At 38.8% G+C, this 12,960-nt stretch overlaps 1 protein-coding gene across 1 annotated transcript in view; it reads left to right on the forward strand.

The window, feature by feature from the left end:
- LOC109578125 (phospholipid-transporting ATPase ABCA3-like) overlaps positions 1-11,947 on the forward strand; it is a 204,253-nt gene extending 192,306 nt beyond the window's left edge. The window contains exons 27-30 of the mRNA XM_070779778.1: positions 141-311; positions 896-1,086; positions 10,787-10,860; positions 11,242-11,947. Of these exons, the coding sequence (XP_070635879.1) occupies positions 141-311; positions 896-1,086; positions 10,787-10,860; positions 11,242-11,361 (556 nt within the window). The 3' untranslated portion in view covers positions 11,362-11,947. The remainder of the gene's footprint in view (positions 1-140; positions 312-895; positions 1,087-10,786; positions 10,861-11,241) is intronic.
- The last annotated feature ends 1,013 nt before the right edge of the window (positions 11,948-12,960 follow it).

Below are 12,960 nucleotides of genomic sequence, written 5' to 3' on the forward strand. Positions count from 1 at the left end.
ACTCCCCCCAAAAGTCATTTCAATGAAAATGAGTTGGTGTATACACAGCATTGTGGATATATGAGCTAATTCTGTTGAATTAATGATAATCTTATTTCTTCTTTCTCCTCCACTTTCTCTCTCCTTCTTTGACAATAAAGTGGAGGAAACAAAGGTAAATTGAATACTGCTATTGCCCTAATGGGAAAGTCCTCAGTTGTTTTCCTGGATGAACCATCTACTGGCATGGACCCAGTAGCCAGGCGCCATATGTGGGACACAGTTACAGGGATATGTAATAGTGGCAAAGCTATCGTCATATCTTCCCACAGGTATGACCCATTAGGAGACATGGGTGAGAGTCAGAAGTGTATAAGAGAGACTTAGTTTGAGTCAGGGATATGTCAGTGAACTTGTCTAAGTACGTGAAGTACATAAGAGGGACCGTGAGCAAATGCTGATTCCTAGGCAAAATCTAGAATACTCAGTTAAGTTCTGAAATGTAGTTCCTTATATAATAATTACACAAAACATACACATTTATTAATGCATTAAAAGCAATAACTGCCTACCAAAAATTTTAGGTTATGACTGGAATTCAACTGGTAAAATATTATTTAACTAATAAAATATTTAACTGATAGCAAATTTTATCTGCAATAGTATTTAATTTTATTTAACTGATAAGACTTGGTAAAAGGTAGAAAGTCAGGGAAGGGTTTCTCTTGTGAATTTAGAAATCAACTGCTTTGAATTTTTAAATCTCCTCTTTCCAAATATTGTCTTAGTAATGATCACGTGCAATATAAAGCCTTCTTCCTATAAGTGTTACGTTATAATCATAGCTCTATTTTGAAATATAGAGTCTTGCTTCTGAGAGGGAGTCTCTTCATCCATATATCCTTTGTGCCTCTAGCATGGAAGAATGTGAAGCCCTTTGTACCAGGCTGGCCATCATGGTGAAGGGGAAGTTCAAGTGCCTAGGCAGCCCACGTCACCTCAAGAACAAGTTTGGTAATATATATACTCTGACAGCAAAGATTAACATTGGTGATAACGAAGATAAACTAGAGCAGTTCAAGGAATTCATTGAGACAAATTTCCCAGGTAATATAGATAGGGCTTACTTGTGAAAATTGTTTTAAGTCACATATGTTGTTCTGCTGCATGTACTCAATAACTGTTTTCTATGAGTAATTAATGTTTATTGAGCTTTTATATTAGGCTCCTTTAGAAATAATTTTTTCTACAAATTTACCCCTGATTATGCTAAGAAGCTTTCTCAAAATAGCAGAGGTTCTCACCAGTCTCTTGTAGGAATTAACCAGTAAGATACATCCATTCAAGTTTATTCATTTACAGTTAAATTATTGAAGTTAAGGCTCTATTTTTTATCCTTGATAATTTTTAAGGTTTCCCTTCTTTTTGAGCATCTTTCCTCTGCCATTCCCTGATTACTGAGTCAGGCAGTGTTTATGAAATGCAAATCCCCTTTTCTTCTTTCAAGGAAATGAACTGGATGTTTGACATAAAAATTTATTCAGCCTTTGTGTGCTAATTTCAGCAAGTGCCTCTCTGTGCCCATGATAAACAAATTTATAGCCAGCTTCTATTTATTTGTACTCTTACTACTTTATTTGTAGTCTTTAACTTCAATGATCACTCTATCAACAGTGTGGTAGCCAGATGGTTAGGATGCATGTTTAAAAGCAAGGAGTCTATAACAATGATAAAGCAATAAATGGTATTGGCCTGCACTAAGGAAGTGACAGTAAGCATGGAGAGGAAGAAATTATATTTCATACATATATATATATATATATATATAGAGAGAGAGAGAGAGAGAGAGAGAGAGAGAGAAGAAAAGGCAATGGCACCCCACTCCAGTGCTCTTGCCTGGAAAATCCCATGGATGGAGGAACCTGGTAGGCTGCAGTCCATGGGGTTGCTAAGAGTCAGACACGACTGAGCGACTTCACTTTCACCTTTCACTTTCATGCATTGGAGAAGGAAATGGCAACCCACTCCAGTGTTCTTGCCTGGAGAATCCCAGGGATGGGGGGAGCCTGGTGGGCTGCCGTCTATGGGGTCACACAGAGTTGGACATGATTGAAGCGACTTAGCAGCAGCATATATATATATATATATATAGAGAGAGAGAGAGAGAGAGAGAGAAGGAGGCAGGTGGGGCAAGGGGGCAGGGAATGATCAATTAGACAGGAAGAACCATAATGTAGGAAAGATCATTAATTTAGTATTAATTATATTAGAATATCCTAATAAATATGTCCATCAAGCCAGCTGGATATTCATTTAGCCATTCATTGGTATGGAAAGATATGTGGAGCACTCTTTGTATACAGTGTTAAAGGTAATTAACCACACAGAAGCATATATATATATATATATATATATATATATATATATATATATACACTATGAGCCATTCTATTTACTTTGAAGGTGAGAGAGGACACAAAAAACTGAGGCCAAACCTGTCTTAAAGGAGGTCATGAACACAATAGCTTGGACGTGAAACTACATATGGAAAGTTACTGAATTGGCAATCTTTCCCCATGCTATCCTTGAGCAAATTAGCTATTTCAAATAAAACTTCCCCATTTAAAGATAACAAAATAGAAAGGATGGTCCCTTTATGTATGGGACCTATGCATAAAGATTACCCAGAAAAGGAAAAAACAAAGATCTATAAGATGTGAGATGGTGACTGCAGCCATGAAATTAAAAGACACTTACAAGGAGAGGTGCCTACAGTTTTGTGAAAAAAATAAAATAAAATAAAAGACACTTACTCCTTGGAAGGAAAGTTATGACCAACCTAGATAGCATATTCAAAAGCAGAGACATTACTTTGCCAACAAAGGTCCGTCTAGTCAAGGCTATGGTTTTTCCTGTGGTCATGTATGGATGTGAGAGTTGGACTGTGAAGAAGGCTGAGCGCCGAAGAATTGATGCTTTTGAACTGTGGTGTTGGAGAAGACTCTTGAGAGTCCCTTGGACTACAAGGAGATCCAACCAGTCCATTCTGAAGGAGATCAGCCCTGGGATTTCTTTGGAAGGAATGATGCTAAAGCTGAAACTCCAATACTTTGGCCACCTCATGTGAAGAGTTGACTCATTGGAAAAGACTCTGATGCTGGGAGGGATTGGGGGCAGGAGGAGAAGGGGACAACAGAGGATGAGATGGCTGGATGGCATCACTGACTTGATGGCCGTGAGTCTGAGTGAACTCCGGGAGTTGGTGATGGACAGGGAGGCCTCGCGTGCTGTGATTCATTGGGTCTCAAAGAGTCAGACACGACTGAGCGACTGAACTGAACTGAACTGAAGAACAGCAAGATCTTCTGATGTGTGAAATACAATTTTCTTCTTCACAACTCTTCCCAGCCCAATTCAATGAAAACTCCACTGCAAGTAGGTGCAACCAAGAACAGAGGGCTTCCTCTTCTATCAGCTTCAAGTTGACCACTAAGGTATCTTCCTGGGAGGAGCAAGATGTCAACATTTCTCATTTTGCCCCCATCTACCTGTGGCAGAGGCTAATTTTCAGGCAATTACAAGCCAAGAGATCAGGGACTCCCTTTTCTATTTAGCCCTCCTTTATGGGACAGAGACTCTATCTCATCCATGCTGTGCTGAGAATATGGGGGTTCAAATTACCCATGACCTGATCATTTTCAGATCACAGCTTCTGCAGCATGAGAAAAACCTGCTGGTACCACCTTCTTCCCAGCTCCTCAAGCAGGGATGTCACTCAGAAGTGGACTACTATCCCACTTCTCAGTTCCAGAGCCATGGCTCAGAGATTTTTCCCATGAGAAAGCAAACCATAAAACAAAGAGCTCTGAAGCTCTTTCCCAAGACTGACTTTATTTGAAAGAGAATGTGGGGAAATTTAAACTCAAAGGTGCCCTCAAAAGCAATGACAGTTTTAGTGGAAAGCAATTAAGAGGAGAACAGAAGCCTTATTAATAAGTATAAACTAAATCAGATCAGCTAGTTTACCAGAGAAAACCAGGTAATTTACCACTAAGAACAGTGCTCCTGGGATCAGAGCAAACTGCAAACATTTGATTCAAAAACTATCCCTGAAAAGAACTTAAATGAAATTGAAACTATCTGTGGGACACTCTATGCCCTAGGATATTGATGAAAACAAAAGAGCTAGCGATTTTTAACAGAAGAATTTAGCATTTGGCTATACTCAGGGCAAGTGACAAAGAGAGCCTTGCTAAAGAAACTGTCATCCTCGGGTGACCATGCACATGCCTGAAGCAGTGTCCTCTAGGGAGCAACATCAGAGGTTTTATACCACAGAGGGGAGGGCAAATAGACTTCACTAAAATACTGCAGCCAGTCAAAAACTAAATGAAAAATCAAACCACAAGTTTTAAATTACCAGTTGATAGCTCAGTTGGTAAAGAATCCGCCTGCAATGCAGGAGACCCCGGTTCGATTCCTCGGTTAAAGTTCCACTAGAGAAGGGATAGGCTACCCCCTCCAGTATTCTTGGGCTTCCCTTGTGGCTCAGCTGGTAAAGAATCCACCAGCAATGTGGGAGACCTGGGTTCAATCACTGGGTTGGGAAGATTCCCTGGAAAACAGAAAGGTTACCCACTCCAGTATTCTGGCCTGGAGAATGTCATGGACCGTATAGTCCATTGGGTCGCAAAGAGTCGGACATGACTGAGTGACTTTCACTTCACTTCACAACATACTAATTATATGCCCAGTTTTCCAGGGACTATTGTATAGCACATGAAACTCTGCTCAATGTTATGTGGCAGCCTGGATGGAAGGGTAGTTTGGGGACGGGGCAGGGGTAGGGGAATGGATACATATATATGTACAGCTAAGTCCCTTCAGTGTTCACTTGAAACTATCACAACACTGTTATTTGGCTGCTGCTGCTGCTAAGTCACTTCAGTCGTGTCCGACTCTGTGCGACCCCATAGACGGCAGCCCACCAGGCCCCGCCGTCCCTGGGATTCTCCAGGCAAGAACTCTGGAGTGGGTCGCCATTCCCTTCTCCGATGCATGAAAGTGAAAAGTGAAAGTGAAGTCACTCAGTCATGTCCGACTCTTAGCAACCCCATGGACTGCAGCCTACCAGGCTTCTCCGTCCCTGGGATTCTCCAGGCAAGAACACTGGAGTGGGGTGCCATTTCCTTCTCCAATGCATGAAAGTGAAAAGTGAAAGTGAAGTCACTCAGTCATGTCCGACTCTTAGCAACCCCATGGACTGCAGCCTACCAGGCTCCTCTGTCCATGGGATTTTCCAGGCAAGAGTACTGGAGTGGGGTCCACAAAAAATAAAAAGTTTTTTTAAACATCCAGTTTTCAACAAAAACTTATGAGACATGCACAAAACAAAATGTGACCCATACCAGGAAAAGGAGATGGCAGGAAGCTAGCAATGGAATCTGAAAGCAACCAGATTTCAGTCTTAGGAAAGACTACAAAGATACAGTAAATATATTCAATAGGTGAAGTTAATGCTTCAGGAAATAAAGGAAGGTATACTGAAAAATCTCAACAAATAAAAGATATCACCAAAGAGTTAAAAATTATTTTTAATGAACCAAAAGCATATTCTGTTATGGAAACATACAATAAAATAGATTGAACTAGCAGAATTAGCAAAATTGAAGATAGATCAATAGAGATAATGTGATCCAAAGAACAAAAGAAAAAAGTAAGAAGAAAATTAACAGAGCCTCAAAAACCTGTAGGGAACCATTAAGTACATCTATATATGCAAAATGGGAGCACCAAAAGAAAAGGAAGGGGCAAAAGATATCCAAAAACTAGCCCCTGAAGACTTCTCAAATTTAATGAAAAACATTAATGTCTAGATCTGAGATGGTCAATAAATATAAGTATAAAGAGATAAATACCCAGAGAACTACACACAGAAACATCAGGGTAAAAAATGCTAGAAGCCAAAGGAAAGAATCTTGAAACCAATAAAATAACTTTGCATGAAATAAAAGAGAAAATCAAAAATTAGCCAAAAAGTGACATCAGGGAAGATAACAGAGTAGAAAGCTCCAGGAATATATCTCTTCACCTAGACAATAATTAGTCTGGCAGAAATTGTCTGATGTAATTATTCTGGAACTCTAATGTCTACTTGAAAATTTGCAGGTTCTGGGGGAAGTATGACCCTAGAAATTAATTGTGATTAATTTCAATCACTTTATTACAGTGCAGTAGGGCTACCCATCTTCTAATTTCCAGCCCCATGCAAGTGTTCCTATAGTAGCTTGAAGAATAATAGTAGGCAATAAGGACCTTGCCTTCCAAATATCAAGGCTCTGTATTCTGATTACAGATTAATCCTTTGAATCAAGGACCTAAAGACACAAAGGCGGGTCACCATTAATGCAACCACCATCAGCTAAAAGAGCGTGCAGGGAATTTAAAAAGAATGTACTTTTTTTCATTTTTCCCTTTCCTGCCTTTCAGAAGTGAGACATGTAGGGATTTATGATATTCAAAACTCACAATATATGCAAAAAAATTTCAGAACATCACTGCCTATGCCAGAGAAAGACGAAGGCACAAAAAGAATACATCTGAGGAGATCTCACACTTAAACCTCAAGCTTATCTCCAGCACAGAGACACCCTCCAACAATGTTAAGCTTTTTTAAACAGCAAACACTGGAGAAAAGGGAGAATCTGATTCCCAGAGTTATCGTATTTTAAGATTCAAGTGTTCACTTTCACATGGAAAAATCACAAAACAAAGTAATAGGAAAGTTTGGCCCACTCAAAAGAAAAAATAATCAAACCATCTCTGAAGAAGAACAGATGGAAGGCTTACTAGACAAGGACTCAAGTGTCTTGAACATGCTCAAAGAGCTAAAGGAAGACATTGACAAATTTAAGAAAACAGTGTATGAAAGAAATTGGAAACTCAATAAAAAAGATAGAAAGTATTAAAAGAAGCCAAAAGAAATTCTAAGATGAAAAGTACAATTACTGAAAAGAAAAATGCACTACATGGATTCAAAGGCATATTTGAACATAGAGAAAAATCCGCAAGCTTGAAGATAGCACAGTTGAAATTGTCAAGTCTGAGGAACAGAAAGAAAAAGGGTTTAAGAAAATTGAACAAAGCCTAACAGACCTGTTGAACAATATCAAGATCAACATATGCAGTTTGGGAGTCCCAGAGGAAAAGAGAGAGAAGGAAAAGGGGAAAAAGAACACTTGAAGATACAATGGCTGAAAACTCATATTTGATGTAAGCTTTGAATCTACAAATCTAAAATCATTGTTTCAAATAGGATTAACTCAGAGAGATCCGCACTAAGATACATTACCATCAAATTGTCAACAGCCAAAAAGAGAGTTTTGTTTATACATCCATCAAAATGACTTAATAATCTTTGCCCTTTTTTCTATTAGTGTGGGGAATTACATTGGTTGAGTTTTTAATGTAGGCCAACATTGTATTCCTGGAATAACTCTCACTTGGTTGTAATGTATTCCCTTTTTTATGTAATGTTAGATTCAATTTACTAGTATTTGCTAAGTGTATTTTCTGCTATGCTTAGAAGATATGCTGGTCTATAATTTTCTTTTCTTGTAATTTGTGGTGTCTAATTTTAGCATTAAGGTTATACTGTCTCATAAAATGAACTGTGAAGGATACTCTCTCTTTTTCTGCTTCTAAGGTACATAGTAGGAATGAGTTCATATGTTCACTATGTTCACTAAAAAGTATGTACAAGACTGTTTATTAATGCACTACACATAATGGCTAAAACTTCCATCCATCAATGGGATGGATAAATAAATTATGGCATATTCATATGATGGAATATGATGCAGTGGAATCATATTCTACTGAAGTGGAATGCTGTACGTATACATTGGAATAGTATTCATCAGTGAGAATGCACAAACTGCAACTACATAGCATCCAATCCAAACACAATATGGAAAGAGAAGTAAAGCCACACATAAAAGACGCAATGAACTTTGTGAAAATTCATTGAGCAGTATAACTATGATTTACTTTTTTCTTTTTTTTTTTCATACATGACGTTTCACATGTTTCAATGCCATTCTCCCAAATTGCTTTACAATGTTGCATTGGTTTCTGCTGTACAACTATGCAAATCAGTCCTTACTATATATGTATATCACCTCCCTCTTGAGCCTCCCTCCACCCCCATCTCACACTTGTAGGTCATAACAGAGGGCCAGGCTGGGCTCCCTGTGTTATACAGCAACTTCTCACCAGATATCTCTTTTAGGCATGGTACTATATATACGTCAATACTACTTTCTCCATTCATCCCACTCTTTCCTTCCCACCACGGTGTCCACAGTCTGTTCTCTATATCTCCATCTCCATTCTTTCTCTGCAAATAGGTTCATCAATACCATTTTTCTAGATTCCACATGTATGCATTAATATACAGTGTTTATTTTTCTCTTTGTGACTTACTTCACTCTATATAAGAGGCTCTAGGTTCATCCACCTCTCTAGAACTGATTCAAATTCATTCCCTTTATAGCTGAGTAATATTCCATTGTGTGTGTGTATATGTGTATATATATATACACATTCATACCACATCTTCTTTATCCTTTATCTGTTGATGGACATCTAGGATGTTTCCATGTCCTAGCTATTGTAAATAGTGCTGCTATGAACATTAGGTTACATGTGTCTTTTCAATTATGGTTTTATTTGTTTGCTGTATGTGTGACACTTCAGAATTTTCTTTAGAAATAAACAAAGCAGATTTGAAAAAAAGGCAAACAAAATGCTCAGATACAAAAATTATAATTACTGAAATTAAAACCAAATGATCAGTTTTGAATTTTCCCAAATTTCTTAACAAAATGGAAGAAATAGAATGATATAAGCAAAAATTCATGAAAACATTTTTAACAAAAACTAGGTGGCAGAGTATTTCCCCAAGAACCCAGAATACAAACAGGCCAAAATCTCTGACAGCAATAACATGTGCAATCAGCAGTTATGCTGTACATAGCCAGAGAAAGAGTTAATTTTGTTATTCCTAACAGCTAGGGAAAACAGAAATTTATAAGTTTCAGAGAGAGAAGTTTTCAATATTGAAAAAACAACCAAAACAAGCAGGAAACATATAAAAAGGTGTTCAGAATTATTAGGCATCTGGTAAATGCAAATTTAAATTGGCACACACATCAAAATGGCTAAAATTTTTTAATTAACCATACCAAGAGTTGGTACAGAGAAGAAAAAAGGAGAGTCTCATACATGGCTGGGGGGAACATAAGATACTTGAAAAACTTTGTCAATGTCCACTAATGTTAATGACACTCAAACCTCTGTCCCTCAGGAAAATGATTTCATATAAGTACCAGGGGGCAGGTAGAGAATGTTCAAAATAAAGTTGAATGTAATAGACCCAAAGCAGAAGCTGTGTTAGTTACCTCTCAACTTAGCGACTAAACAGCAATAGCAGCAGCTGCAAATTACCAAAACTTAACTTAGTGATCTAAGATTTTAGTGACCTAAAACAACAATAAACACTTATCACATTTATATGGGTTAGAAATTGAGAAGAGGCTTAGGTGGGTTATTCTGGCTTCAATATTTTGGCCTCCTGCTGTGAAGACCTGACTCATTAGAGAAGCCCCTGATGCTGGGAAAGATTGAAGGCAGGAGGAAAAGTGGACAACAGAGGATGAGATGTTTGGGTGGCATCACTGACTCAATGGACATGAGTTTGAGCAAGCTCCAGGAAATGGTGAAGGACAGGGAAGTCTGGCATGCTGCAGTCCATGGGGTCACAGAGAGTGACTGAACAACAACAAAGTCACTCAGTCGTGTCCGACTCTTTGCGACCCCGTGGACTGTGGCCCGCCAGTCTCCTCTGCCCATGGGATTCTCCAGGCAAGAACACTGGAGTGGATTGCCATTTCCTTCTCCATGGACATGTTTGTTAACTTTATTATAATTCACTAAACTGTACATTTATTTCCATATACTTTTATATGCTTGGTATAGTTTACAGTTTTTAAAGTTTAAAAAATTTTTCCTTATTCATGGAGGTTATGCAGAGATTTATTAAAAAAGAAAATCCCTTATTATAATTGACATAGAGATTATTTATTTAAAATATCTTAATCCCAACTTATTCCATTTGCAGTAGTCTTCAACTGTGTAACAATAAATACAAATACATCCTATTTTAGGAGTAGCTATAGTATTACTACCTCAATTTCATTTCTGCAGTGAATGCCTTCACATTTGTTTTATATAGACATGAATTTCCTCTTTCCTTTAGGATGAAGATTGCCTACTCATAAGAGTACTATACAGATCCTACACTACACACACACACACACACACACACACACACACCACACACAAATACCACACATACACACAGATACACACAACAGGAAAAAGAAACCATACCCAATTTTTATGAACATAGTTTCAGGACAACGTTTAGAAACTGAGTCCTATAGAACATTAGAGTTCATGTAATTCTGCTTTGGCAAAGAGCATGTGAGTTATTTTTTCCATGTCTAAAAGTGATTATCCTACCCTCTGCAATTTTTACAAACTGTGAGCAATAAGACCATATTTCATATGGAAGTAAATCTATTGAAATACTTAACAGTCATATGTAGTAAAAATGGAATTATGTCATCTTTGTTTTAACTGCATATATTATTTCTCTATTGGTGGGATAACTGGAAAGGGAATTATTGGGGAATTTTGTAAACAGGGTCTCTATTACTCACCTGTCAAATCTTTCCTTTCTTAGGTAACATCATAAATCAGGATCATCACGGAATTATTGGCTACTACATTCCCAGCAAGGGAATTTGTTGGGGAAAGGTGATTGTTGAAATCATACATTTCTAACATTATGTGTTAATGGAGACTAATGGGAAGCACAGAGATTCAAGCATGTGGAATGGGAACAGACTATTTGCAGAGGAGAACTTTTAAGTTACTTTCCACAGGCCCCTGTAGTTTGATTGATACTTCTGACCCTACCTCTAATATTCCATACCTATTAAGAGAATAGAAATAAAGAACTGTCTCCTCGTCTCTATTTTTCATGTTTTCCTTCTTCTAACTTCCCCCTTCCGTATCTTTTTGTTCCTAAGCATAAACCTGGCAGGAATTGGGAAGTGATTGGGTGGGGAAAAGGTTTGTCTGAGGATACAGCAATGGTAACACCATGATTTTCTTTTTTTTTTTTTCCTGTTAAAGGTGTTTCATATTATGGAGGAAGCTAAAACACTATTCAATCTAGTAGACTACTTCATCAGCCAGATAACATTGGAACAAATCTTTCTGACTTTTGCTAATATTGATAAGGCCAAGAAATAAAGCTGCTATGGGATTCATTTCTGATGTTGAAAGCTCAGCTTCTCTGTACACCAGTACCAAATTGAATCTTGGAGACAGACTTTTGGGTGAAGTAGAAAAGGATAGTTTTATTGCCTTGCCAGGTAAAGGGGGCCACAGCAAGCTAATGCCCTCAAATGTCCCAACTTGAAGAAGATAATAAGTTTTATAGTAATCGATCCGTACATGGACAGTCTTCTGTGGATTAGTGGTAAGGTAAGTAGGAGTCAGCATCATCAACCTTCAGCTCCAACTGGTCTAAGGTTCTACATGCTTGTGAGCAGCATACTGTCATTAACTGTTAACTTTTCCCACCTGGAGGAGGCAAAGATATCGTTGTGTATATCCACTTATGGGGAAACAGGACCCTGCCCCAAGGCTACCCTTGACTGTTTCTCCCTGGTCTCACAAGCCCCCTCCCTTCCCCAATTAACAACTACTTGAATCTGCCCACTGGAACTCAGGGAAGGTCACGGAGGCTGAATGAAGGCTGTTTCCTGTCAAAGAAATGGGGGACACACAAAATCTTTGTTCTCAGGAGACCCACAGGGCCTTGCTCAGCATCATTCCCGACCAGTGACTACTATGCCTTTCTGGCTGCTGCCTACATCTAGATACAGAGAAGCATCTCTCTCCCTCTCTCTGTCTTTCTCAACCTCACTCTCCCTCCCCTCCCCTCTCTCCTCTCCTCTTTTCTTTCCTTCTCCCCTCTCCTTCTCCTCCTTCTCTCTCTTCTCCTTCTCAGTCCCCTCTTCTTCTCTCTCCCTGTGTGTCTCTGTCTGTCTCTGTGTGTGTGTCTATCACTCTGTGTGTGTGTGTACACAAACTGAAACCCCAAAGAAGAAAGATTGCAACCTTTGATGATTAGAGTAAGTGACCTGTTGTCAAGAAATGAACTACGAAGGGTCTGAGATTTTACCCTACCTGTAAATTGTCAAGTTAGCTTACCACAGTTCCATGAATACTGGCAGAAGACACTGGAATCCTACGTCAAGAACATAAGACTTGAGACTTCCCTGGTGGTACAGTGGATAAGAATATATCTGCCAATGCAGGAGACACAGGTTCGATCCCTGGTCCGGGAAGATTCCACATGCCGCAGAGCAACTAAGCCTGTGGACCACAGCGATTGATCCTGCACTCTAGAGCCTGCAAACCACTACTACTGAGCCTACATCTGCAATGACTGAAGCCTGTGTGCCTAGAGCCTCTACTCCACAACAAGAGAAGTCCCCACAATGAGAAGCCCTCACACTGCAACCAGGAGCAATCCCCACTCACAGCTAGAGAAAGCCCACACATAGCAACAAAGACCCTATGCAGTCAAAAAAAAAAAAAAAGACACTAGATTTTGTTATTCACAGCAGTAACAGTAGGCAGAGATCATAATTTGTGTCAGTTCCCCAATCCTACCTGTTTATTCAGAGGGTTGTGTTACAGAAGAGGAACCCTGAGCTTCTGGAACTCAAATCTTCATAATAGGCAGTCAGTAAACCTGCCAACATGTGCTCTGGAAGTAAACATTTTATTACACTGAACATTAAGTAAACCTTTCCACTGGTCCAGAGGGAGATGTTGTCT

The sequence above is a fragment of the Bos indicus genome, chromosome 25 (genome assembly GCF_029378745.1).
Source record: "Bos indicus isolate NIAB-ARS_2022 breed Sahiwal x Tharparkar chromosome 25, NIAB-ARS_B.indTharparkar_mat_pri_1.0, whole genome shotgun sequence".
Taxonomy (NCBI): Eukaryota; Metazoa; Chordata; class Mammalia; order Artiodactyla; family Bovidae; genus Bos; species Bos indicus.